At 36.4% G+C, this 24,261-nt stretch overlaps 1 protein-coding gene across 1 annotated transcript in view; it reads right to left on the reverse strand.

Moving 5' to 3' along the window:
* Positions 1–753: 753 nt before the first annotated feature.
* The window catches only part of DPP10 (dipeptidyl peptidase like 10), a 114,197-nt gene continuing 90,689 nt past the window's right edge, over positions 754–24,261 (reverse strand). The window contains exons 13-19 of the mRNA XM_090266929.1: positions 19,778–19,972; positions 19,055–19,109; positions 7,576–7,675; positions 7,262–7,320; positions 7,083–7,155; positions 2,530–2,603; positions 754–1,093 (exon numbers count right to left, since the gene is read on the reverse strand). Of these exons, the coding sequence (XP_090123055.1) occupies positions 959–1,093; positions 2,530–2,603; positions 7,083–7,155; positions 7,262–7,320; positions 7,576–7,675; positions 19,055–19,109; positions 19,778–19,972 (691 nt within the window). The 3' untranslated portion in view covers positions 754–958. The remainder of the gene's footprint in view (positions 1,094–2,529; positions 2,604–7,082; positions 7,156–7,261; positions 7,321–7,575; positions 7,676–19,054; positions 19,110–19,777; positions 19,973–24,261) is intronic.

Genomic DNA, 24,261 nt, shown 5'->3' on the forward strand with positions numbered 1-24,261 from the left:
TGCATTGTTAACAAAAGTTCTTTATCAGAAACTATAATTTAATATTGAAGTATCTAATTTACATGTGACAAGGTATCATATCCAAAAAATTAAATTGCAACTAGAAAACTATTAACCACTAAAAACGATACCAAACACAACCCAAACATTTATAGGAAAGCAATAGCTAGAATTTGAATAGGAAAAAATGTTTCATCATATTTGGCTCATTAAACAAAGCATCCATTATAGCTTGTAAGAGAGTATTTTTTCTAATTCAGCAAAAGTTTATCCTTTGTAGCATGAATAACATGTAAAGATAGATTTATTGAGTGTGTATATACATTGTGAGACACACTCGTGCATTGACTTAAAGATATATCTACTGATAACTGGCTGAACTTTGGAAGGTGCCAAAATCCATATTTCTACATGACCTTTGACCCACTTAATAATGTCTTTTTGTAAACAGAAATTACATAAAATACTGATTTTATTAACTGAATATCTTCTTAAGCATAATAATAGATGATGAAGGATTTGCACTTATTGTACAGGTACAGTAAAGTGTTACACTGCAGCTCAGCCATCAAAGATCAGGGACTGTAGTGCTGATAAGTTGAGCATTATATGCAAAGATGATAGTGGCCATTGAAATTAAAATGAGAACAACTAGTTACAGAACAAATAGGGGATAACAGAAGAAAACATGCACTATTCCTACTTTAATGGAAAAATTAATTTCTCCCAAGAAACCAACCCTCTGACCTTACACAAAGAAACAGGTTCTGCACCCTTGGCAAAACAGTAGACTTGGACTTCTTTATTCAAATTCTAGTTTATTGTCTTTGAGTGTGCTGTTCTTTTGTTATCTCCTTAAGCTGCCCTTGAAATTCTGGACCACCTACAATATTACAGTCTCTTGGTTAGGTTTCATTGAGCCTCAATATCCCCTTCAGTCCTATATAAATAGAGTTCATTATTCATCGTCTTCTGGTTCCTGTGGTATCATGGATATTTCCTCCTTTAAACAATCACTGAAGAATCTGAGGATTGTGCTATAGAGATGATACTTGCTCTTCTCAGATATGTTATGACCTTCATCTGGATAGACCTAAGATGTTGAGGAGAAAGGAGATTTAAAGTTACCAAAACAAATATTGTCCCTAGAATTTATTCTTTTAGCCCCAAATGGCAAACAGACTTGAGGAAATAATATCTAATGAAAATCTCACTTAATTCAACACTGAGTTCCTCATATTAAACCTGTTCCAATTTGTTATACTCATATCATAAAAAAACACTTGCAACAAAGTACAATTTTTATGTATTTAAATTATGATTTGTTGGCAAAACATTTTAGACAGTTTCTTCATATCTTTAAGCCTTTGATCTCCCTTTTCTTAGAGCATTTAATTTAGAAAATTTAAGACTGAAATTCATTCACTGTCCCTATGAAATGTATGTAAATCTTCTTTCAGCATATTGCCAGTTTTGCAATCTAGGAAATGAGTTTATCAAGGACTGAAAATAATCTCTGTGATATATAAACACTGAAGGATACAACACCCCTACCTACCAGTCTCTGTAGGAGGGAAGAAACCTTAATGCAAGTTGTAAAATTACCCCTTGTCATAAAGATACAAGAAAGTTTATGTTACCTTTTGGTAAAGCCAATTACTAAAGGCAGGTGAATTATGAATCCCTCCACACCAGCTTCAAAATTTACAGCCCTTTGTTTCAACAATGTTGAATTTAGTCTCTCTCCTTTATTGCAATAGTCTTGAATAAAGTCCTCCTTGTCTGTTTAATCTTGTGCAGTGCAATTATTACTTTGACAATATAAAAGACATGAGTGACTTTTCTACAATAGAAATACAGACACTGTCACATAAATTCCTGAGTGTCACTGTCCTCTGAGTAAAGCCACGTACTCTTTCAGATTGTTAATGGTATGACTCATCATCTGTTTATCTATAAATCTTAATCTGTCATCATCCTAATCCTGGTTTCTGTGTTTTAGGTATATCGAACTACTTTTAGTTCTCCCAGATTTTGAGAAATCATTTTTTTCCTTTTTCACACCTCCTTCAGACTTTTTAAAGGTAAGTCCTTAATAAATATTTATTAAATATGGTCAAAGGCACAGATATAAATGGTGTTTACCTTCTTTTTTCTTGTAACATTTACTCAAAGCACTTTTTTCCTCTCTTTTTTAGTGTCAGAGTGATGGAAAATGAGAAAAAGACTAAGGGACTAGGAGAGAAATAGAGAATTTTTCTTTAAAAAAAAATCACTATCAGTAATATGAATAAAACTCTCAGGAGGAAAAGACATTACATAGGAGTACTGTGCAATTATAAAGTATGAGTTGATCCACATTCTCAGTATAATTAAGAAAAAAGAATACAATCTTTGGTAGCTAAAAACACAGTAAAAACAATAGTGTGGGGGATGGAGCAGCACCAAAGCTGTGTTTTGATATCATAACTAAAAAAGCTAGGTAGACAAAAAACCATATAAACACACTCTTCTGAAAAAGTGGCTTACCTGCATAGTATAATTCACTCCAGCTTTTATTAGGTGTTTGATTAATTCTGCAGAATGCTGAAAATGAACTTTTGCTGCAAGAAATTAAATTATGATATTTAAAGGGAATATGTTTATAAGGATCAGAATATTTTGTCATATTTTTCAAAGACATTAAGTATATTATTTTACATATATTGCACATTTAAAAGACTTATAGCTGGCTTTAACTAGGAAGCTAGTCTATACAATAATGAGCTTCACATTATAAAAAATAAAATATAAACTGAAACAGGATCTACTACTAAGGCTCTACTTATTGTACAGGTGTTATTTAGATTTACTTCATTGGTTATTATTTATCAGTTTTAACCACATTTTATACCATATAACAATGTTAACACAGTAAATGCTTGTCTGGGTAATAATACAGAAGACCAGTTTCTATTCCTTTCTGAAGATTACCAGAGTCCAACCTCAGTTAGCCGGTGGCATTCTATTTTATTTTAAATTTAAAAAGAATACCCGATGTTGAGAAAATAAAGTACACATCTCATTATTCAAAGGGTAAATGTTTAATGTGAGTCATTCTGGTGTCTCCTGTTTCCTTCCAGCTTCTTTCTGCCTGAACCTAAGTTCCAAATCTCTGAAATGAGCATCACAGCAGGCTGGGGTTGAGTTGCAGTACTGGCCCTAACCAGCTTTGAAAACTTGATGAATCATTCAGATCTCTGGACAACACTTTGCTCACATGTTGCCTGAGCTCTTAATTCTTATACTATATACATCTTCAAATTTCAGCTAGCATTTTCAAATGGTCTTGGTAAAACTGGGGCAGACTTATCAATATTTTAAGCTCCTTCATTGCTCTAATTCTATGATACTAATTAATACTCCTACATAGCAGACAATAAAAGCTTCCTTTTAACATCTTGGAAAATGACCATGTTATCTCTTAAGAAGTTTATGACTTGCCGTGTAGATGTAAGCTACTAGAAATGCTAATCAATAGAAGCAATGACTGAGGTAAAATGATGTCTCATAATGCTCATTTGTCTATTGTAGGAAAACATTTTGGAAAGGACCCAATCATTGCTTGGTATGGATACAGCTGCAAAAATAAATGTATAAATGGATTTTCCAAATAGATTATTTTCCTGCTTAGCTCTAGTGCAAAGCTTGTTGATATTTGTCCCCTTCCTAAAACTAAACAAGGATATTAAGGTCTAATTGACTGAGTGAATGAATTTGCTGGAAATTTTTGAATAAAATATTAATAATTGTTTATTATTGTGTCATTGATTAGGCCACCAAGCCCATATGGGTGTGTGTGTGTATGTAGTGTATGCACGAGTGTATGTATGTATGCATGCATTTGTGTGCATGTGCAAATGCGTAGGTGTATTTCCTTTAATGTGACTGTATTGAGGTGCAGAGGGAAAGGTCCCCCAAACAGAAATGTTCCCACAGCCCATGGGTTGAGGGATAGGGGAAGTAGATGATTTGGCCTATTAAGGCATTTTGCATAACAAAAGGGCAAGCTGCTAGCTAGATAATAGCTGTACAACTACCCCTGGGTGAGAGGTGAGTAAGTGACTTTCAGAAAGTATCCTGACCCTGACTCATGACATAGCCAGGGGAGGTGGAGGCCCTGGGATCACTGAGTCACTCTTGCCCTGACTAAAAATGGCAACTGAAAGAATGTAAACAATATGGGGAAACAGCAAACGTAGCTCATTATGGGAGGAGTCAGAGATGAAGTCACATAGGAAGTCTAGGTCAGGATTTAAAAGAAGGGCAGGCAGCCATGAGGAGAGAAGGGGGCCATGATGTAGCAGCCCTGTGGGAAGCAGCAAGCAGTAATGCAGCTTGTAGGGATGATTTGGCTACCAGGCCTGGGCTAGTAAGAAAGCAGGTATGCTGCTGCTTTGATCATGCCCACTCTGCTGACTCCAAAGCCACCAAGGACTCGGCCTTGAAGACCCAGACACTATCTGGGCTCTTCGAACTTGGGCCATATGTAGAGGACACTCTATTAAGATGTGTCCTTTTCTGGACTTCACCATGATCCAGTGTAACACGGCACATGCTTTTCTGAACCATAATGCAGAGGCAGAGGACAACATACTGTATTCCAGATGCTGAAGGACAGAGCTGTTGCAGGAGGATGGCAACTTTGAAACCCACGAGTGTACCTTCCAGAGGGACTGGAGAACTGTTTGTACAGCAGGCTTAAGCACAGATAAGGAAATGGGGAACTATTGGGCTTGTTTTTGGCTCAGAGTATGGTGGGAACCAAGAGAAGTGCTGGGTCTCATGTGGGAACAGGGCTCTGAGCTGAAGTGCTCCCAGCTCCCCTGAGGTTGGAATATTGTAAGTAAAGACCTGTTTCTCTCAACACTAATTGGTGGGTCATACACCAAGGCACCACCTGCATGGGCCTTTGTTAGCTTGGTTACATAACCAATGCTGAACCTCCTCTTGCATTTCATCAGATGGATGAGGCACCGACCCATGACTGAGTTAGACGGGAAAAACAATTTACCATAATAGCTGCAACATATTGACAGAGAAATTTGAATAGCTCTAACATATACTACAGTGAATGCTAGATATAAAATTACTTAATCTTGAATATAATTTATTCCTACAATTTAAGTTTCAGAGCACAATAGGTAAGAGTCTCAATGTTGTATTGAAATCCTCCTTCTGTGAATCAGTAGGTATGTGATTTTCATCAAGTTATATAATTTCAGTAATATTTATTTTTCTAACTTGTTAAATAAGAAGAGTAAAAACACCTACAGTATTTTCGTGAAAAAAGGTAAGATAATATTAAAAGCTTTTGGCACATTTTGCGACATATAGTCTGTACTTAATAATTGCTACTTTTTATGATTATTACTAATAAACATCTAATATCTTAATATCTTAGAAAAATATTCTAATGTATTTCAAAATGTTTATGCTTTCTTTCATAATTTTTCACCCAATACAGGTAAGGTATCATCTAAGATTATTTTACATTAAAAAAAAAAAAGTTACAAAGATAATACCAAGAGTTTTTGTATATCCCTTATCTAGTTTTCCCTGCTCTTATGATTTTACATTATTATGGTACATTTGTCACAAGTTGAAAGCATCTAGATATCATGTCTCTTTGATCTCTGTTGGTCTTTCAGAATTTGTCAGACTTTCTTTGTTTTTGATGACTTTGACCATTCTGAGGACTATTGAGTTATTTGGTAGAATGTCTTTCATTTGGGTTTGTTTGATTTTTTTTTCTCATTTTTAGACTGGGGTTACGGTATTTGGACTAGAGAATAGATGTAGAGTGCCATTCTCATGAAATCACATCAAGGGTACATACTATCAATGTGAATTGTCACCATTGATGTTAAGCTTGACCACTTGGCTGAATGGTATTTGTCAATTTCTCCATGATAAAGTTGTTTTTTATCCATTTCTCATACAGTGTGTTTTAAGCAAATCACTAATTTCAACCCACTCTTAAGTGGGGGCAAGTAGGAGAGTTAAATTTACCTACTTTAGGGAGGGGGAATACATACAAAAATCATTCAGAATTCTACCTAACGGGGATGTCTCTTGTTCCCCATTTAACTATTTACTCAAATATATATACTGAGCTGAATACTAATTTAACAATGGCCTGACATGCTTGAAAGTTGAACTCTAGACCTGGTATGGTCTTTGTTATTACACATTTTTAGTTATATACTTTGTAAAATAGAGTAAAAATACTGAGGCAGGACAGGGTGAACAAACAAAGACAAGTTCAAGATTTAGAAAAGTGATTCAAGGCTTTGATAGTTTTTGGTCAATTGCCAGGTAGCCCTGAATAAATTAGTTTCTTCCTTGAAATTGATTTTTCTCATTTGTGAATGGAGCTATAAATAGCCAGCCCTCTGTTGTAAAGTTCCACACAGAATAGTAGATATACATACATAAAATCTTTGTGTCCTTAACAATTCATGTGAGTATAAAATGATATTATTTATTACTAGTAATGTCAGTCACATACATCTCTAATATTTGTGACAGAAAAAAGAGGTGATATGAAAAATTTTGTTTTAATTTTTTAAGTAGGTAGCCTCTTCAGAATTTCATGTCAATGCTGCTACTTTTTGCTATCTTATTGTTTTCTACTTTCCTTCTGAGGTATGTGGAATAACACCATAGCCTAGTCACTAGCCACATGTGGTTATTTAAATTAAAATTAAGTAAAATTAAAAATTCAGTTTGTTAATCATTCTAAACACATTTCAAGTGCTTATGAACTATATGTGGCCAGAGGCTAAGGTGTTCAACAGCAAAGATTAAACATTTCTATTATCCAGGGCTCTTTATTGTCCACTGTTGCCACTGAGGCTCATAACTGTCTCTCTTCTTGGTTCTTACTTCCTACTTTCCACTTCCCATCATGAATCAGATTTTCTGCCACTCTGCTCTCTTCTTCAGTAGGTTTATAGGGACCCCTGTAAGTGGGTCCTTGGATGTACCCCTTTGCTCAAGTTCAGACACGATCAATGAATTGCAGTAAATATAATACTTACTGTCAGCAGTTCCATGAATTATTAATATATTTTCTTCTTTTAAGCCATGGATACTATGTAGCACACTTGATGCCTATAAAGGAAAACACAGAAGTCTGTTCATATAGATCTACCTATATTTTGACTGAGTTTTTAGAATAAAAATAATCTTCTTTCTTCATTATTTTTAAAATAGTTACCTGGTATGTGCTTTCTTCTTTAGATGGCATACCAAGGTATCTTTCAGAGAAAGCTGAGGCTGTGACCCAAGGAAACAGAAATTTAGGAATAAACTAGAAACCATTGGAATAGCATATTTCACTATTTAATTTTTACATTTCACATTTAACTGTCATGCTCCAGTAAAATTCGTTGAATCAGAGAGGAGATAAATAGCTGAAAACACCTCTGCTAACACATGATAAATGAGCTCAATTGAGCTTTTGGCATTAGGATTTTTTTTTAAAAAACAAATCAATACGTTATATTAGGTCATTCTATAGGATGTACTCACCATACAGCTTCAAGTCTGTGATGGGTGCAAGCACTGATCCACATTTAAAAAGCTTTTCATCTGATTTTAAAATCATTGATGCAACATAGCCACCATACCCCTGAAAATAAAATGTGTCAATTACTCCCAGAGATAGTTTTAGCTTTGATAACTGTGTTTGGTAATATACATGCCATAATGTCTCATCATGTTTCAAATGTGAGCAAAGATTATATACTAAGGTCATTTTGTACTGATAAAATATTTGAAAAGAGTTTGAATTTTTATATAACAAGTTATTTTAATAACTTTAGGTAATATAAAATTAATCATATATCACCAGCTGTCAAAGGTCTGCTCTTTGATTTCATATCAAATATCTGCAAATCACCCTAAATAATTTGAAACTAGGTAAACACAGTACTTATTAAATTATATATCATTTTGGGAAAATCAGATGTTATATTTAGTGAATCATTTAATAATAAAGACAGTTATGTAGAATTTAAAAAGGAGAATTAAATATTTAAAATCTATCATCATAAATATAGATTATGCCTTCAATTTTATACAACTAAATATTTGAAGGAAATAAGATATGGTAAATAATGCTGCTACTTAGATGAGTTGGATTATTGTTTAAAATTAATTTTAAAATATCTCCTTGCAACGTTTTGAATTAATTATAGATTCATAAAAAATAAAGATGTTCAGTTTTCTTTTGTAGTCCATGAGCTGGCCAGAAAAATTCCACTGGAGATTTTAACAATTACAGTAATAGTAAGCTAAGGAAATGGCCTACTGAGTTATCTGTTCATTTTAGAAATTAATTTAAAGCTGTGGTCTAGGCAATGTTCTTCATCTTGCTGAACATTAGAATATCCTAGGAGGTATTAAAAAATATTAACACTCAGGCTTTAGTGCCAGAAATTCTGGTGCAATTGGTTCATGATAAAGTCTACTTTTGAAAGATTTCCAGATGATTCTAGCATAGTTTAGTGCTATAGTAATATGTTATTCTCACCAAATGCATGAGATAATACAGTATTTTATTTATGCTTATTTGGAGCACCATTTAACTATTGGTACAGAAAAGTCCAAAATGCAGTCATACATTACTGAAGGGGCAGAGAACGTATGTAAACAGTAGCAGAATATTCCACTCTAAAATATCCTACTATGGCATATTGATTATTTTGAGCTGTAGGTACTTATAAAACCACAAATGCTGGGAGAAGCTTTCTCTGAACTCCTCTAAAGATAGATCTTGTAACAGTCACTCAGTTGTTATAGATCCCTTTCCCAGGGCTTTCATCAGCCAGGAAAGATTGACTCTTGTCACAGAAGAGGATAATAGAAGTTGACACCATACCCAGCAAAAAAATGGTCACAAACTGCATCTCCCATATATTCTGCTAAGGTCCTATTCATCTTTATTAAGTCATTTATCTTTCCTAAAAGGCCTATATCTCTTATCTTGTTTCCCTATTAAGATGGTAATTTAAGCCTGAATTCTAAGCTGCTTCAGGGAATTACTAATTTTTCCCTGTATCTCACCCCATTAGACAGTAGGTATACATTTCAATAAACATTTTTTAATTTTTTTATTTTTAATCTGTCTTTTACTATAAGGGGGTGTCATACCCTACATATATCAATTTTGTACTGGAATATTCAGCTGGTACCCAGAAGTTTGTGCAAATTTTCCCCAACAATTAGGAGATAAGTGAAATAAAAGTATCTTTTATAGAGTTAAGCCAGCAAGAGCATCTTTGCTCAATTTCTGTAGGAGGGATAAAAATAGTCTTTGATTAGCAAAATTTGAAGCAGCAGTCTCAATTGTGTTAACCCATCTAAAGAAAGAACTGGAGAGGAGGGAAATAATTTTCTTCTGCATTTCTGAATTCTTGGCTGAGATGCCTTGTGATAAACAACTCATTAAAAGAAAAACAAACAGAAGTCTATTAACATGTATGACTCATGTATATATTGGAAATAACCAGAGAAACTAAGTAATTCTGTGAGATAGCTCAGGCCACCAGCTTTAATACCACCTTCAACTAAACAAAGATGTTCAGGGAGGTCCCTTACACAAGGTTATCCAGAAGAGAACTGTAAACAAGGCTTGTTATGTAGACTAAAGTCAGTGCCTTCTCCATTACTAGAGTTTCTTATGATTTAGAGTCATCCTTCTCTTTCTGGTGCAGAGAAGGAAACATAAATGGAGATTTCCTTTATAAATTTAAATGTTTCATTAAAAAGTGACATCACTTCCAGCCAAGATGGAGGCATAGCGCAACAGGCTCTGTCTCCCTCCACAACTAAAAAGGACTACAACTACCACAAAACCAAAAACAACCAGAAGTTCCAGAAAATAAAGCTCCATGGAAGTCCAACGTATGAAGTCATAAACAAGTGGTGCTCGTCCGGACAGGTAGGAGGGTCGAACCTGCGGCTGAAAGATCGAGCTGTGCTGGAGGCAGCAGCTGCAGCAATGAACAGTGGGACTGGTAAGCAGACGCCCGTATTTGGGGGGAAGAGAGAAGCACCTGGGAGCTGGCCCTGGCTGCAGACCAGACCCGTCAGCTGGCGATTCCAACGCCGGGGAAGGCAAACTCCCATTGTCTCAAACTTTGAGGCCCGGAGGGTGTGGGATTGGAGGAGGAGGCTCCCAGTCTCTCAGCAGAGAGTAACAGCAGGAATCCATCTTGGACCCCCACCCCCACGCAAAGCGCCACAGTCTTGTGAGAAAGGTCGCCAGGTTGTAACCAGTACACGGGGCTCCGCCCAATACAGCGTAGGAGGTGTGACAGCACCCCGTCCAAGAGGGAAAGATAAACAAAACGGTCAGAATGGCAGAATTAATGATTGAAATACCAAATTACACAGCTAACGAAAAAACAAATAAAGGCTTTCACCGATGAACAAATAGCAAATCTTTCTGAGGCTCAGTTCAGAGCTATACTCATAAGGCGGCTTACAGACCTAACAGCAGGACTTAATCAAGACAGAGAAGGAATGAAGGCTAGCCCTGCTGAAATGAACAAAAATACATACAAGACAAGTGGTGAGGAAGGGAAAGCCATGGATCAAATCAACATATCGGAACATAGGGAGGGAACAAACAGTCAACCAGTGCAGAAAGAGGAAACAAAAAGTGAGGAATATAAGGAGAGGATCAGAAACCTATGGGACAGCTATAAGCAAACAAATATTTGAATTATAGGATTGCTAGAGGGTGAAGAAGAACTATAAATAAAAAAAAATTAAAAAAATAATGAAGCAGAACTTCCCTAACTGGGAGAAGGAAATAGACTTACAAGTCCAGGAAACACAGAGAGTTCCAGAAAAACTGGACCCAGGGAGAACCACACCAAGACACATTATAATCAGATTGTCAAAAATTAAAGATAAAGAGAGAATCTTAAAAGCCGCAAGAGAGAAGAAGAGAATTAGGTACAAAGGGCTCCCAATTAGACTATCAGCTGATTTCTCAAAGGAGACTCTGCAGGCAAGAAGGGACTGGCAAGAAATATTCGAAGTAATGAAAATCAAAAACCTACAACCACGATTACTCTATCCAGTGAAGCTGTCATTCAGGATAGAAAGGCAGAGAAAGTGCTTCCAGGACAAAGTAAAACTGAAGGAGTTTGTTAGATCCAAACCACTGTTACATGAGATGTTAAAGGGACTGGTTTAGAAGAAGGAGGATCAAAACTACGAACATTAAAATGAAAACTGTATCACAAAAACCAATAGCAGAAGCCAGGGCATCAAAACAAAGGCAAACTAAGCAGGCAATGAGAGGGGAAAAAGAAATATAGGTATGGGGAACATATTGGGGGGGGGTCAGTAAGGAGGGGGAAGGGGTAAAGGAAGGAAGATAGTACAAGAATTAAGAAGCATAGTAGGAGGGAGTGGAGTAGACAGGAAGATGTTTAGAAGAACTATATGCACAACCAATGGACATGTTTAAAGGAGGGGGAAGCAGGGGGTCACTGGGTGGAGGGGAACAGAGGGAAAAGAAATTGGGACAACTGTAACAGCATAATCAATAAAATTAAAAAAAAGAGTGACTTCAACTCTGAGTAAAAGTGTCTGCTGTGTTTTAAAATAATCAGCTCAAAATAATCTTGCTGTCAAAGAGGCATATTCTGTGGTGGCATATTCTGTTCCCCTTCAGAAGCATGAAAGGGGCATAAGGAGTCATGCAAAGCAAATAAATAAATAGTTTAGTGAGAGCGTGCTGAGTCCTTAAAAGTTCTGTCCCTAGAGAGAGAAATTTTAGTGTATTATTTCTACTTCTCTAAAATAGGTCGGCAGCCGTCCATCTCGAGAGACGATGGTGTAGCTTCTTAAGTGTCTATCTGCACCGCCGAGAATGGTTGTGCCGTCCCACTCGGGAGTGACACGGTATCTGTCTCCTCCCGTGTTGAATCGACATCTTACGATGACGCTGGAGTGTCCTCTCCAGTGAAGCTGAAGCTACAGAGCCTCGAGAGACGATGGTGTAGCTTCTTAAGAGTCTATCTGCACCGCCGAGAATGGCTGTGCAGTCCGACTCGGGAGTGACACGGTATCTGTCTCCTCCCGTGTTGAAGCTACAGAGCCTGGGCAGGGTGATATGGAGGGTCTGCTGTTGCCCATGCAGCAGACCCCCCCTCTCTTCGCAGCTGAAGGGTCCAAGGGAAAGACGGAGTCAATACAGCTTGGCTTCAGGTGCACCGCAGGAGTTGCCGGTGTTGGCTACAACGTCAAACCGCCTTAGGGACTCCGGCTCCGGATTTTCTGTCGGGGTTTACTCCCTTAGCCTTTCCCCTGAAGAGGTATGCCGCAAGGCAGCGGAGGTTTTTTGGAGTCAGAGTTTTCCTTCTCTGATGTGCCCTGACTGGAAGATCGAACCAGCGACACTTAGCTCGCAGGCCGACGCTCAATCCACTGAGCCAAACCAGCCAGGGCTGTTCTCTAAAATAGAGGTGAGACAAAGGTGTCATATCCAAGAGGTTTCAAATGTTTCCCACCAAGTAATACTATTCCCATTGTGAGAAACGCATTTTAGATGATTACATCTTAGGTGATAGCTTTTCTGGTTCTAATTCCACAGATGCCAAAGCAAACTTTAACTGATTATGACATATGTGTGTGTGTGTGTGTGTGTGTGTGTGTGTACTGCTTGGAGAGAATAGCTGAGTGCTCCAATCCACAAAACAACTGTATATCACATGTACAAACAATATAAATTAATAAATTGGTATCATGTTTTTTATCTCAGTTTAACACGATTGTTAGAGGTTGATTATCTCCAGGAACTAAGAAAATGGTGCCCTCTAAAGGAGGAGCAGATTCTAGAAGAATGCTTAACCTGAATGTTCATTCAAAGTATTTGGGAATCTTGTTAAAATGAATATTGTAACTTAGTAGATCTGGTGTGAGCCTCAAGATTTGGCATTTTTAAGAAACTCCCAGGGCATACCTATGCAGCTGGTTCACAATTTGAATAGCAAGTTCATACAGCATAATAATATAATAAAGAACAAACCAGAAATCTTCCTAGCTTTAGCCAGCATTCTCTAGACCAGTGGACCTTTAAAAAATATATGCCCTTGAAAACAATTCAGCCTATGGAAAATGGACTGTGGAGCTGTCTGTGAGATTCTAAAGTGAAACTAGGGTTATAAATCATTGCTGCTACACATGGAGTTGTATTTTACCATTTTTTAAATATGAAATTTTGATATTAATGAAGCTAAATACTCTTTAAGACTTAATGATAGTGAAAGCTGTTGAATAGGGTTCTGTCTGTACCATTTAAAAACATAATCCAAAATGCTTTATTTTTTATAGAGAAATAACTTCTATTTTTAAAAGAAAATCAATACTAGTATGAATTAGTATAAATTAAGTTTTTGCTCACCTTTCTCACTACCATTTCATATTTATTTACTGAATGCAAAAGTAAATCATAAAAAAATTTTCTGAGAAATGTATTCCAGAAGAAATTAAGCCAGATGTAAAGATGGTGATTTTAATTCTCAAAACAGCTCACATCTATCAGACAGATGCCAAGACTGGTAGTGGTTGTATTGATTCTGTAGTCAGTTAGAGGATGTTTCTGATTTTATTTAGATAAAAAATAATCAGCTCTGACTGGTGTGGCTCAGTGGATTGAGTGCTGTCCTGCAAACCAAAAGGTCACCAGTTTGATTCCCAGTCAGGGCACATGCCTGGGTTGCCTGCCATGTTCCTCAGTTGGGGGCATGTGAGAGGCAACCAGCTGATGTTTCCCTCACGCATCAATGTTTCTCTCCCTCTCTTTCTTCCTTCCCCTCTCTCTGAAAATAAGTAAATAAAAATCTTTGAAAAAAAATAATCAATAGTATAAGCTGCTATATTTCAATTGTGCTATTTTTATATTGGTTGCTCAGTGATCAGATTTTTCATTCATTATAAATATTATGTCAATTCCATTTGCAAATCAATTTTGCACTACTTATAATATTTTAATAACTATTTTTATAAAATATGGCTTACTTTAGAATACTTGTAAAATATTGAAATAAAAATGAATATAAAAAGTCAAAAGTCTTCTATGCTGGCTGAAGTTTTTATCTTCTCTTTCCTCTAATATCCATGTGGTAGTTTCAGGATGCAATGTATTTATTAATCATGTTTTACTGGTGTTTACAGGCTTAACATTACAATAAGTAAAACATAGGTGAGAGTATTTTCTAAATATATATTGTCGGCAGCCGTCCGTCTTGAGAGACGATGGTGTAGCTTCTTAAGAGTCTATCTGCACCGCCGAGAATGGCTGTGCAGTCCGACTCGGGAGTGACACGGTATCTGTCTCCTCCCGTGTTGAATCGACATCTTGTGATGACGCTGGAGTGTCCTCTCCAGTGAAGCTGAAGCTACAGAGCCTGGGCAGGGTGATATGGAGGGTCTGCTGTTGCCCATGCAGCAGACCCCCCCTCTCTTCGCAGCTGAAGGGTCCAAGGGAAAGACAGAGTCAATACAGCTTGGCTTCAGGTGCGCCGCAGGAGTTGCCGGTGTTGGCTACAACGTCAAACCGCCTTAGGGACTCCGGCTCCGGATTTTCTGTCGGGGTTTACTCCCTTAGCCTTTCCCCTGAAGAGGTATGCCGCAAGGCAGCGGAGGTTTTTTGGAGTCAGAGTTTTCCTTCTCTGATGTGCCCTGACTGGAAGATCGAACCAGCGACACTTAGCTCGCAGGCCGATGCTCAATCCACTGAGCCAAATCAGCCAGGGGTTAAATATATATATATCATTTCACACAAAATGCATTCTTAGAAATGCTATCATTCTATTTGTTAATCAGCTTGCATAGTTGGAAAGCTTAGATTAGAACTGATGTCCCAGTTCTTAAAGATTGAGCTAGATTAAATTATATACACACACAAAAAAAATAGTGACCAGTTTCTTGCAGTTCACTATTTTATCATTATGAAGATCAACAGTAAAATGTACTACAGAACTTCTAAGTACATTTAGTTTCTACTGGCAAAGTCAATTATAATGCTTGGAGTTAGCTAGCTAGAGGGAGATGGAGATGCAGATGTTGATGTATATGTACGAGTAGACGGAGATGTAGAGATGCAGATGCAGATGTACTGTGTGTAGATGTAGATACATATGTAGATAAATAGACTATAAAAAATCAGAATAAATTTTAGATCAAAAAGGGAAAAAAAAGCAAGAACTGGAAATTCAATAAAATATTGCTGAATATTAAGGAAAGAAGTTGATCAATGATGGTGAATTCCTGGCCCTAGTGCTGCCATTCACCCAACTTTCCCAGTAATTCTATTTGACTATAATTGATTATAATCAACTACTTTATTTAAGGTTCTCCAAACATGTTCTCTTTCCTGAAACTGGCATGAAACTATTCTCTTTGACCTCTATTTACTGAATGATTTTTACCATCCAATTCGTGTTTTACTTTCTCCATGAGCTTGCTTACAACCTTCAGAACCTGCTCTAAATTTCCATAGCAATAAATGTTTGTACAACGCATTTGGTTCTTTCTGTCTGTTTATGTGTACAGTAAGTAAAGTGCCAAAATACATAAGCCCCAAGTCCTTTGTAAATTATTACATATATCAAGACCATTAAGGAGTGAAATGTTCTCAATGATACACTCTTTTATGTGGATAGGGGTAAAAAAAATAACATAAGATTTACTATTTTAACAATTTAAATTTTTAATTTAATCGTTATTGTATTTTTTCCATTACCACTTAGTTCCCTTATACCCCCTCCTCCCTAAAATAACACTATTATCTTAAGCACTTTTAAAAGCATATTTCAGTAGCATCAAGTGTATTCACATTGTTGTGAAACTGATGTCCAGAACATTGTTACCTTGTGAATCAGAAATTCTAAACCCATTAAACAACTGTTCTCCTTTTCTCATATGCTCCAGGCCCTGGCAACTATGATTCTACTCTCTGTCTCCATGAACTTGACTACTCTAGATGCCTTCCATAAGGAGGCACACAGTATCTGTCCTTTCGCATTTCTGGATCAATTCACCAAATACAATGTCATCATTGTACAGCCTCTTCTAGTTTCTTCCATATTGGAGCATGGGACAAGATTTCACTATATGCACATTTTAATGTGCCTGTAGTTTCTATTTCTTTGAAATGATCAATTTCTTAGATTTTTTTCCCCCACTAATATCTTACCATTAATGGTGGTCTTTTATTTATTTATTTGCTTGCATTTATGTTGGGGGAATATTGTTCACAGATATTTTTATTAATAACTTAAATATTACTGACAGACAGAATTAAATAAAGCAAAGACATGGTGCATTGCAGATAACTGAATTAATTAAGGAAGAATAAGAGTGCTTTTTAAAATATGTTTCATTGATTATACTGTTACAGTTGTCCCAATTTCTTTTCCCTCTGTTCCCTTTCACCCAGTGACCCCCTCCCTCCAGTTGTCCCCCCCTTTTAGTCCATGTCCATTGGTTGTGCATATAGTTCTTCTCAACATCTTCCTGTCTACTCCACTCCCTCCTACTATGCTTCTTAATTCCTGTACTATCTCCCTCCCTTTCCCCCTTCCCCCTCCTTACTGACCTTCCCCCAATATGTTCCCCGTACCTATATTTCTTTTTCCCTTCTCATTGCCTACTTAGTTTGCCTTTGTTTTGATGCCCTGGCTTCTGCTATTGGTTGTTGTGATGCAGTTTTCATTTTAATGTTCGTAGTTTTGATCCTCCTTCTTCTAAACCAGTCCCTTTAACATCTCATATAACAGTGGTTTGGATCTAACAAACTCCTTCAGTTTTACTTTGTCCTGGAAGCACTTTCTCTGCCTTTCTATCCTGAATGACAGCTTCACTGGATAGAGTAATCGTGGTTGTAGGTTTTTGATTTTCATTACTTCGAATATTTCTTGCCAGTCCCTTCTTGCCTGCAGAGTCTCCTTTGAGAAATCAGCTGATAGTCTAATTGGGAGCCCTTTGTACCTAATTCTCTTCTTCTCTCTTGCGGCTTTTAAGATTCTCTCTTTATCTTTAATTTTTGACAATCTGATTATAATGTGTCTTGGTGTGGTTCTCCCTGGGTCCAGTTTTTCTGGAACTCTCTGTGCTTCCTGGACCTGTAAGTCTATTTCCTTCCCCAAGTTCAGGAAGTTCTGCTTTATTACTTTTTCAAATAATTTTTCTATTTCTAGTTCTTCTTCTTCGCCCTCTGGCAATCCTATAATCTGAATGTTCATTCGCTTGTAGCTGTCCTAGAGGTTTCTGAGCCTCTCCTCATGTTCCTCCCTTTTTGTTTCCTTTTTCTGCACTGGTTGACTGTTTGTTCCTTCCCTATGTTCTGATTTGTTGATTTGATCTCTGGATTTTATTTCCTCACCACTTGTCTCGAATGTGTTTTTGTTTGTTTCAGTATGACTGGCTTTCATTCCTTTCCCGTCTTGTTCCAAATCTTTTGTTAATTCTGTAAGCCACCTTATGACTATAGCTCTAAACTGAGCCTCAGAAATATTTCTTATTTGCTCATCGGTTAGGTCCCTCATCTGCTGCCTGGTGAGCTGCGTCACTGGGATTTCAATCATGATCTGTTTCATCCTGTCAGTTTTCTGTTTACCTTTGTTTCCTGGGCGGGCTGTAGGGGGTGGTGCCCCATGTTCTAGTCACTACCTGGCGACCGGCGACCTTTTTCACTGCTCTGTGGCGCTTTGTGTGGGAGCAGGGGTCCAAGATGGATTCCTGTCATTACTCTCCGCTGAGAGACCTGGAAGCTCCTTCCCCACGGCCTTACCATCCAAGGCAATGCGGGGGGGGTCTGCCTTCCCCAGCATTGGAAGCACGAGCTGCCAGGTCTCGACTGCAGCCAGGATTGCTCCCCTGGCATTTGTTGCAGTCCCGCCGTTATCCCCGCTGCTACTTTGGACAGCACCGCCTGACCTTTCCACCCGGATTCCGATTTTGCCCCTCCTACCCATCCAGATGAGTACCGCTGATTTATAACTTCATATGTTGGGCTTCCATGTAGTTCTATTTTCTGGAATTTCTGGTTATCTTTGGTTTTGAGGTAGTTGTATTCCTACATAGTTGTGGAGGGAGACAGAGCGTGTCAGTCTAAGCCTCCATCTTGGCCAGAAGTAGAATAAGAGTGATTTGTGCTGACTTATATTTCACTCATTTGTAAAATAGTTTTTTATGTATCTAATTGTCATTGTATACTACTAAAATGTATGCCCTAGAAAAATTACCAGTAATTTCATGTCATGTGTCTTTGGGTTCACTTATGAATAGTAGAAAAATTTCATATTTAAATCCAAGAGCACCAAGAATATGCCTTGTCTAAAATAATTCAAAATCTTCTTACTTTCATTTCTCCATCCTTACAGTGTCTAGCTCAGTGATATGTATAAACTAGGTACTTAATAAATATCTACACGAGATTGATTTTATTACCCTAAAAATGATGTTGAACCTGAAATAAAAATTATTACAATAGAAGTAAATATTGTGCAGAAAACATTTAAGACGTAACTATGCATGCAGTCATCTTTCAGTTTCTAAGCCATGTTAGTCTTCCCAAATGCTTGCTCTTCCTGCTATGCCTTAAGTGATTTCTATGACTGGTTCCCTTTGATTATTTTTGTCTCAGTTTAAATATCACTTAATCAGAGGGCCCACTTAATCTGATAACACTGTCCCCTCCTGCAGTTAACTTTTATCCATTGATTTTTTGTGTTTTTTTATGACACTTATTACCATATTTTTCATTTATTTCTTTACTATCTGTTTCTCCTCTAGAAGGTAACCTTCATGAAAAGAGAGCCCTTTTTTGTCCTGTTATCCTAACAGCAGGCACTAATTAAATAATCTATAGTCACTGGATTAATAAATTATTCAATGTATACATTTTAAAGGATAACACAGATAATTTATAATAAGATGAGGACAGTAATTACACACACACAAACACAATATTTCTACTATTTACCTTTCCAAAAATGCTTAATCTTTTGGAGTCAATGTATGGAAGCTTCAGTAAAAACCTGCAATGAAAAATAATAAAAAATATATAGGTATATCTTCTTGAGTAAAATGCAAATGGGAATTTAATCTTGGTGCACACACACACACAAGCACACAAGGCAAACTAGAAATACTTTTGTGGTTGTAGCTCTGTTCATATATGAGTCATATATTTCAAAATCTTGCCAGTCAAGTGATAGTCCAGTGGTTGAGGTGCAACGTGGCAATTTGTTAACAAATGAAGATTCTTGGATCTTATTTCAGATCCACTGAATCCACAATTATATTTTAACAATATTCTTGCCAATTACTACGTACTATTTTAAAGAACATACGAGATTTCTCAGGTCACTCTTTTGTGAGAGTGTGGTAATGGTAACTGTGAAAGCTCAGAAATTGTTAATTAACTAGGAAAATAATAGACATTGTGGATTATGATATATAAATAATATAGTGGTACAATTAAGGTTTCTTTCATTTTCATAAATCCAAAGTGAATTCTAATTCCACAGAGGAAGAATGACAATTCTTTTATTATGCTGCTAAGAGAGAAAGGTATTTGAAACAAAACGCAATAGTGTCTCATCACTAAAATACAAATCTCTGAGTCAGCATCAGTCATATTATATATCATATACTTAGCTTCTGTCATTATAGGAAAAGCAATCAAATAAGTGCAGCCACTTACTTCACGGCTGCTATTTGGTCTTTCACTTCCACTGAACCTAACCTTCGATGAATCTCCTGCAAAATTTTCAGGCCCTGGAATCCACTTCCTCTGCCATCGAATCGTGCAATGATGATGTTATCTGTGTCGACAAGTACTGAATCCCAGTCAATATGGAATTTATCTGTAACCTGCTGGCTTCCTGGTTCTTCACCCCTGCAATACCAACACATTGGACCAGAACAAGAGCAACTGAAAATTTGGAAGACATTTTAGCTTTCACCCTTATTATTTAACAAAAATTATGGAAAAGAGGTATGATGGCTAATAGTAGTTCTATGAATTCTTGATGATGGCTTCAAACTTTAAATTCCATTTTACTTTGTAAAATTTTAATTAAAAATTACTCTAAAATGAAAATGCAAAACTAGATTTATAACTGTGTATGAGAGATTAATTTAACTCATTTTTTTCAAAGGGGAAAAATGAGAAAAAATACATGCATTTTCCATCGGCATTTCTATAGAATGATCATTAAGTTTACATTAAAGTTCAACTTTATTGGATTTTTTTCCAGACAGTGTTTTAGAAATGCCTTTCAAATGGCATACAAGGGTTAATGGTTCTGACAGAGAGCAGAATCAATTATGCAATCGTAATAATAATTTAACAAGAAATGTATAACCCTAAACAATGTCAGACTCAAAAAGAAAAACTACATTAATATTGACTAAGTTTTTGTTGCTTTTGTGGTCATGGAATTCTCACCAAGTAGGATTTAAACAAACAGTGAAGAAAACTCCTTTTCATCACTAAAACTGATGGCAGGAAAAGAAAGCAAAGACCCATAAACTTGAAAAAGTTGGAAGTAAAGGGATCTCAAATTATAAAGCACAAACATTCTCTCCATAGGGAAAAGGTGATAAAATTTTAAATGGTCAGATTTCAATTGTATTTAATATTTTATTTTCCAAGACATAGAAAAGATAAAAAAATTAAATAAAAACAAGCAGTCTGTCATAAAATCATACAGGTTATCTAAGTCCAAACCTAAGTGTAGTTATGGGAGCACACGATGAGTGATTCATGTGATAGTTTTGAAGAATATCAGAACTTCTAAGATTTCTATTTGTAATTGGACTATGCACCAGATATCTTTACCCTACTCACTCTCCTATAGACATCAAACTCATTTGCCTTCATGTTTATGCAAATGTGAGGCACTAATATACAAACATGTTTTAAGGTACCACATTTGTAAAAGAAAATGATCTCTGGGCAGTAAATGGAACTGAGCAGGTACAGTGGCTGTTTGGGACCAGAGAAATAAACAAAGGAGGAAGAAATAGGAAACAGGGCAAAACACTGGAAAACTAAAAGTTATGGAATGTTGTTAGGGGATGAATTGTGTCTCCCAAGATTCATGTGTTGAATCTCTAATGCCCTAGGCCTTAGAATGTGATTGTATTTGGAGACAGGGACATTATGGTGGTGATTAAATTGAACTGTGACCATTAGGGTGCACCCTAATCCAATCTGATCCAGCCACACAGACCCTGAGGGCCTGAGTGAAAGACCTGGTAAAGAGGCAGCAAAATGGCAATCATATGCAAACTAAGGAACCAAACTTTTTGACACCTTGACCTTGGACCTCTAACCTCCAGAACGATGAGAAAATACATGTATATTGTTTAAGATACCCAGTCTGTGATATTTCCTTGCTATCCCTAGACCTGCAGAGGTCGTGGCTTATCTGAGAAATACAAACAAACTCTTCTTAAATATTGCTACATATATTGGGTGCATAGGTTCAAGGGTTATGACTAGCTGTGCCTTTGTAAAATGACTAACGTGAAGCCATAACATTTAAGCCATCAGTTTTGTTACAACACATGTTTCATAAGGGTGTGTTATATTTAATAGTAAATTATATCTCATACTACCAACTCCAAAGTCAGTATTAGTGTAGTTGTTTTCTTTTGCAAACTTCAAAGTCAGTGTTGCTGTTGTTGTTTTTAATTTACTATTGAAAATGACTGGAAAAATATATCGATTCAATAATCCAAGAAATGTTGAAGACCTTCAGCAAATGCTACTAGAGTTGTTTATCAAAATATTTTTGCAGGTGTTGTAAAAAGTATTTATGCCTTGAGCAAGGCAAGCAATATTGTTTGCGATGGCTGTTGCAAATGTTTTGCAAAGCCAGCTGTTGAAGATTCTGATTAATTAATGCTAAAGACATTTTTTTTCTTTTTTTTTTTTTTAGCAACATCAATTTTTCTGTTATTTGGAAAGAAAAAATTTATTCTTTATGTTTTAATATTTTATTGTTTAATAATTTCTAGATTATAACTGAAAACAAATAAAAACCATGTATTTTATTATATAAATATAATAAATGCAAATTTGCAGTGTTTTATTTATTTTATTTTATTTTTTATTTTTTGCATTTCAGCACATACTGGTAATGAATGTATCATTCAGGTACACATGACCTATGCTGTAATATTTTGACCAGGACCTCTGCAGGACTAGTAAGCTCATATAAATGTTTTCTGTGTTCCAAGTATTTAAGAGTACTTAAAATCATTACCTTATAACTATATATTACCAACTTTTATTTAACCTTTTTGAGGAGGAAGTTGCTTATTCTGTAGTTTATTACATATATTATGATTCTTACATCATAAATCAAGAAATTATGCCTTGGAAGTTATTTAATCACAACCCCCAATTCGCTCTTAAATCACACTGGTGATCCTGTGTTCCAAATTTAAATCTGCTTGGTTCTTTCATAGTGTTTACAATCTGAGCTCTCTTTAAATTTAATTTTTATATTTATTTTAGTTTTGGCAACCTTAGCTCCTGATCAGATTATTGGGAATTCGTTCCACACATACCCACATGCTCTAACCTAGAATTTTAATTGCCTGTTTTAGAATGAAGTTGTTGTGTTTTGTTTTGTTTTTCCAGTTTCCGAGGTGATAGTGATATTACTTGCTTACCATTTGAGAGATAGCATGAACCACTATGCCTAGTACAGAGAACACAGTAAATGCTTGTTGAACTAGACCCTTTCAGGGAAGGTAGGCTTGAGTGAAGTTTAAGATGGAAAGAACTTAAGAAGCCTTGAATTTAAATAGTGACACTGTATTTTAAAGCCTGGAGATTTATTGTAAATATTAGAAAGCAAAATATTATTCACAGAGGACAAGAGAGAAGGATTAACTTTACCCTTTCAGCTGAGTAAATATATGACAGTTGGAGTCCTAACTTCACTCTGAACATAGGCAAACTCTAAGACTCAGTTTTCTTATCAATAGTAAAATTGTTTTGTCTCTCTCAAAGAATTTTGCAACCATTAAATAGCATAATGTATTTGAAAATGCTTTATGAAATACAATAAGCAATATAAAACCATTGTTAAATTAATCAAAAAGAAATTTATTACTCTTTTGCTGGAAGCTACTTTTGCTTTTATGCTGCATATTTACTTATAGGTCAAAATAAAGAACTATATAAAGGATTTTGGCCAGTTGTGCAGAAATTAAACTGGGCAATATTTATGGATAAAGATATTTGCCATGTCATATGACCTATTATGTCAGAGAGACTTTCATTTTCTTGATGGACTAATGATATAACACAAGAAAATTAAAAAGTTAGATCTTTTGGAGTGATTACCGCAGTGTTGTTAATTATTAAGGCAGAATTTTCCAAAGCTAACCACTGGCAGCAGCTCTAAGGTAATGTAAACGTTTTGTTAATCTGGAAGATATGACCCATTGCATTGTTCAAAGCTATTTTAGGGATTTACAGCTAAGTTAAGTTTAGACAAAATGTAAGTAGTCACAGACAATTTATAATAGGAAAATATATCATTTTAAGATATCATTTTTTTAGAGAATAAACCAACTTTATTTTATAACAGTATTACAGAAAGCAAAATATCATTTAATACAACTTGAAGCTGCTATAAACCTAATCTGGCGGCATAACTATACAGAGGATCAAAAGCAAAGGAGAAAATGTTCAATACAGTTACTAAGTCCCTATCAGGTCTCTGGCGTCAGCTGTAAATGGCCTCGCTTTCTGATAAGCGTCAGAACACCACCTGCCTACTACCCTCCCCAGGGTCCTCAGACCTGTGTTAATCATCAAACTCTGAAAGAGACAGACCTGCTCAGTAACAAAAGGTCAGTTTCCATATAGACGAGGAGGTTTAATACAAAGCAAGCGTTCTACCCAAATGTTCGAACAGTGGCAAGTACTGAAACATGGACACGTTAAGGAAGAAAGCACTAAGGTTTTAAGCAGCCTGAATACTTAGTAGCAGGGAAGACACCGTTTTCTTCCTCCTCCCTCCCGGTTTCCAGAACGCCGCTGCAGAGATGCGTCTGAGAGGCGCCGGCACCGTGGCGCGGCGGAGTCTCTAAACACAGTGCGTGGTCGGCAGGTTTCCGCCTCTTGCTCCGACTTTCTACCAACAGTAAAAAGTCACGGGA

Source organism: Furipterus horrens, unplaced genomic scaffold (assembly GCF_987537825.1).
Source record: "Furipterus horrens unplaced genomic scaffold, mFurHor1.1.pri manual_scaffold_1, whole genome shotgun sequence".
NCBI classification, from domain to species: Eukaryota; Metazoa; Chordata; class Mammalia; order Chiroptera; family Furipteridae; genus Furipterus; species Furipterus horrens.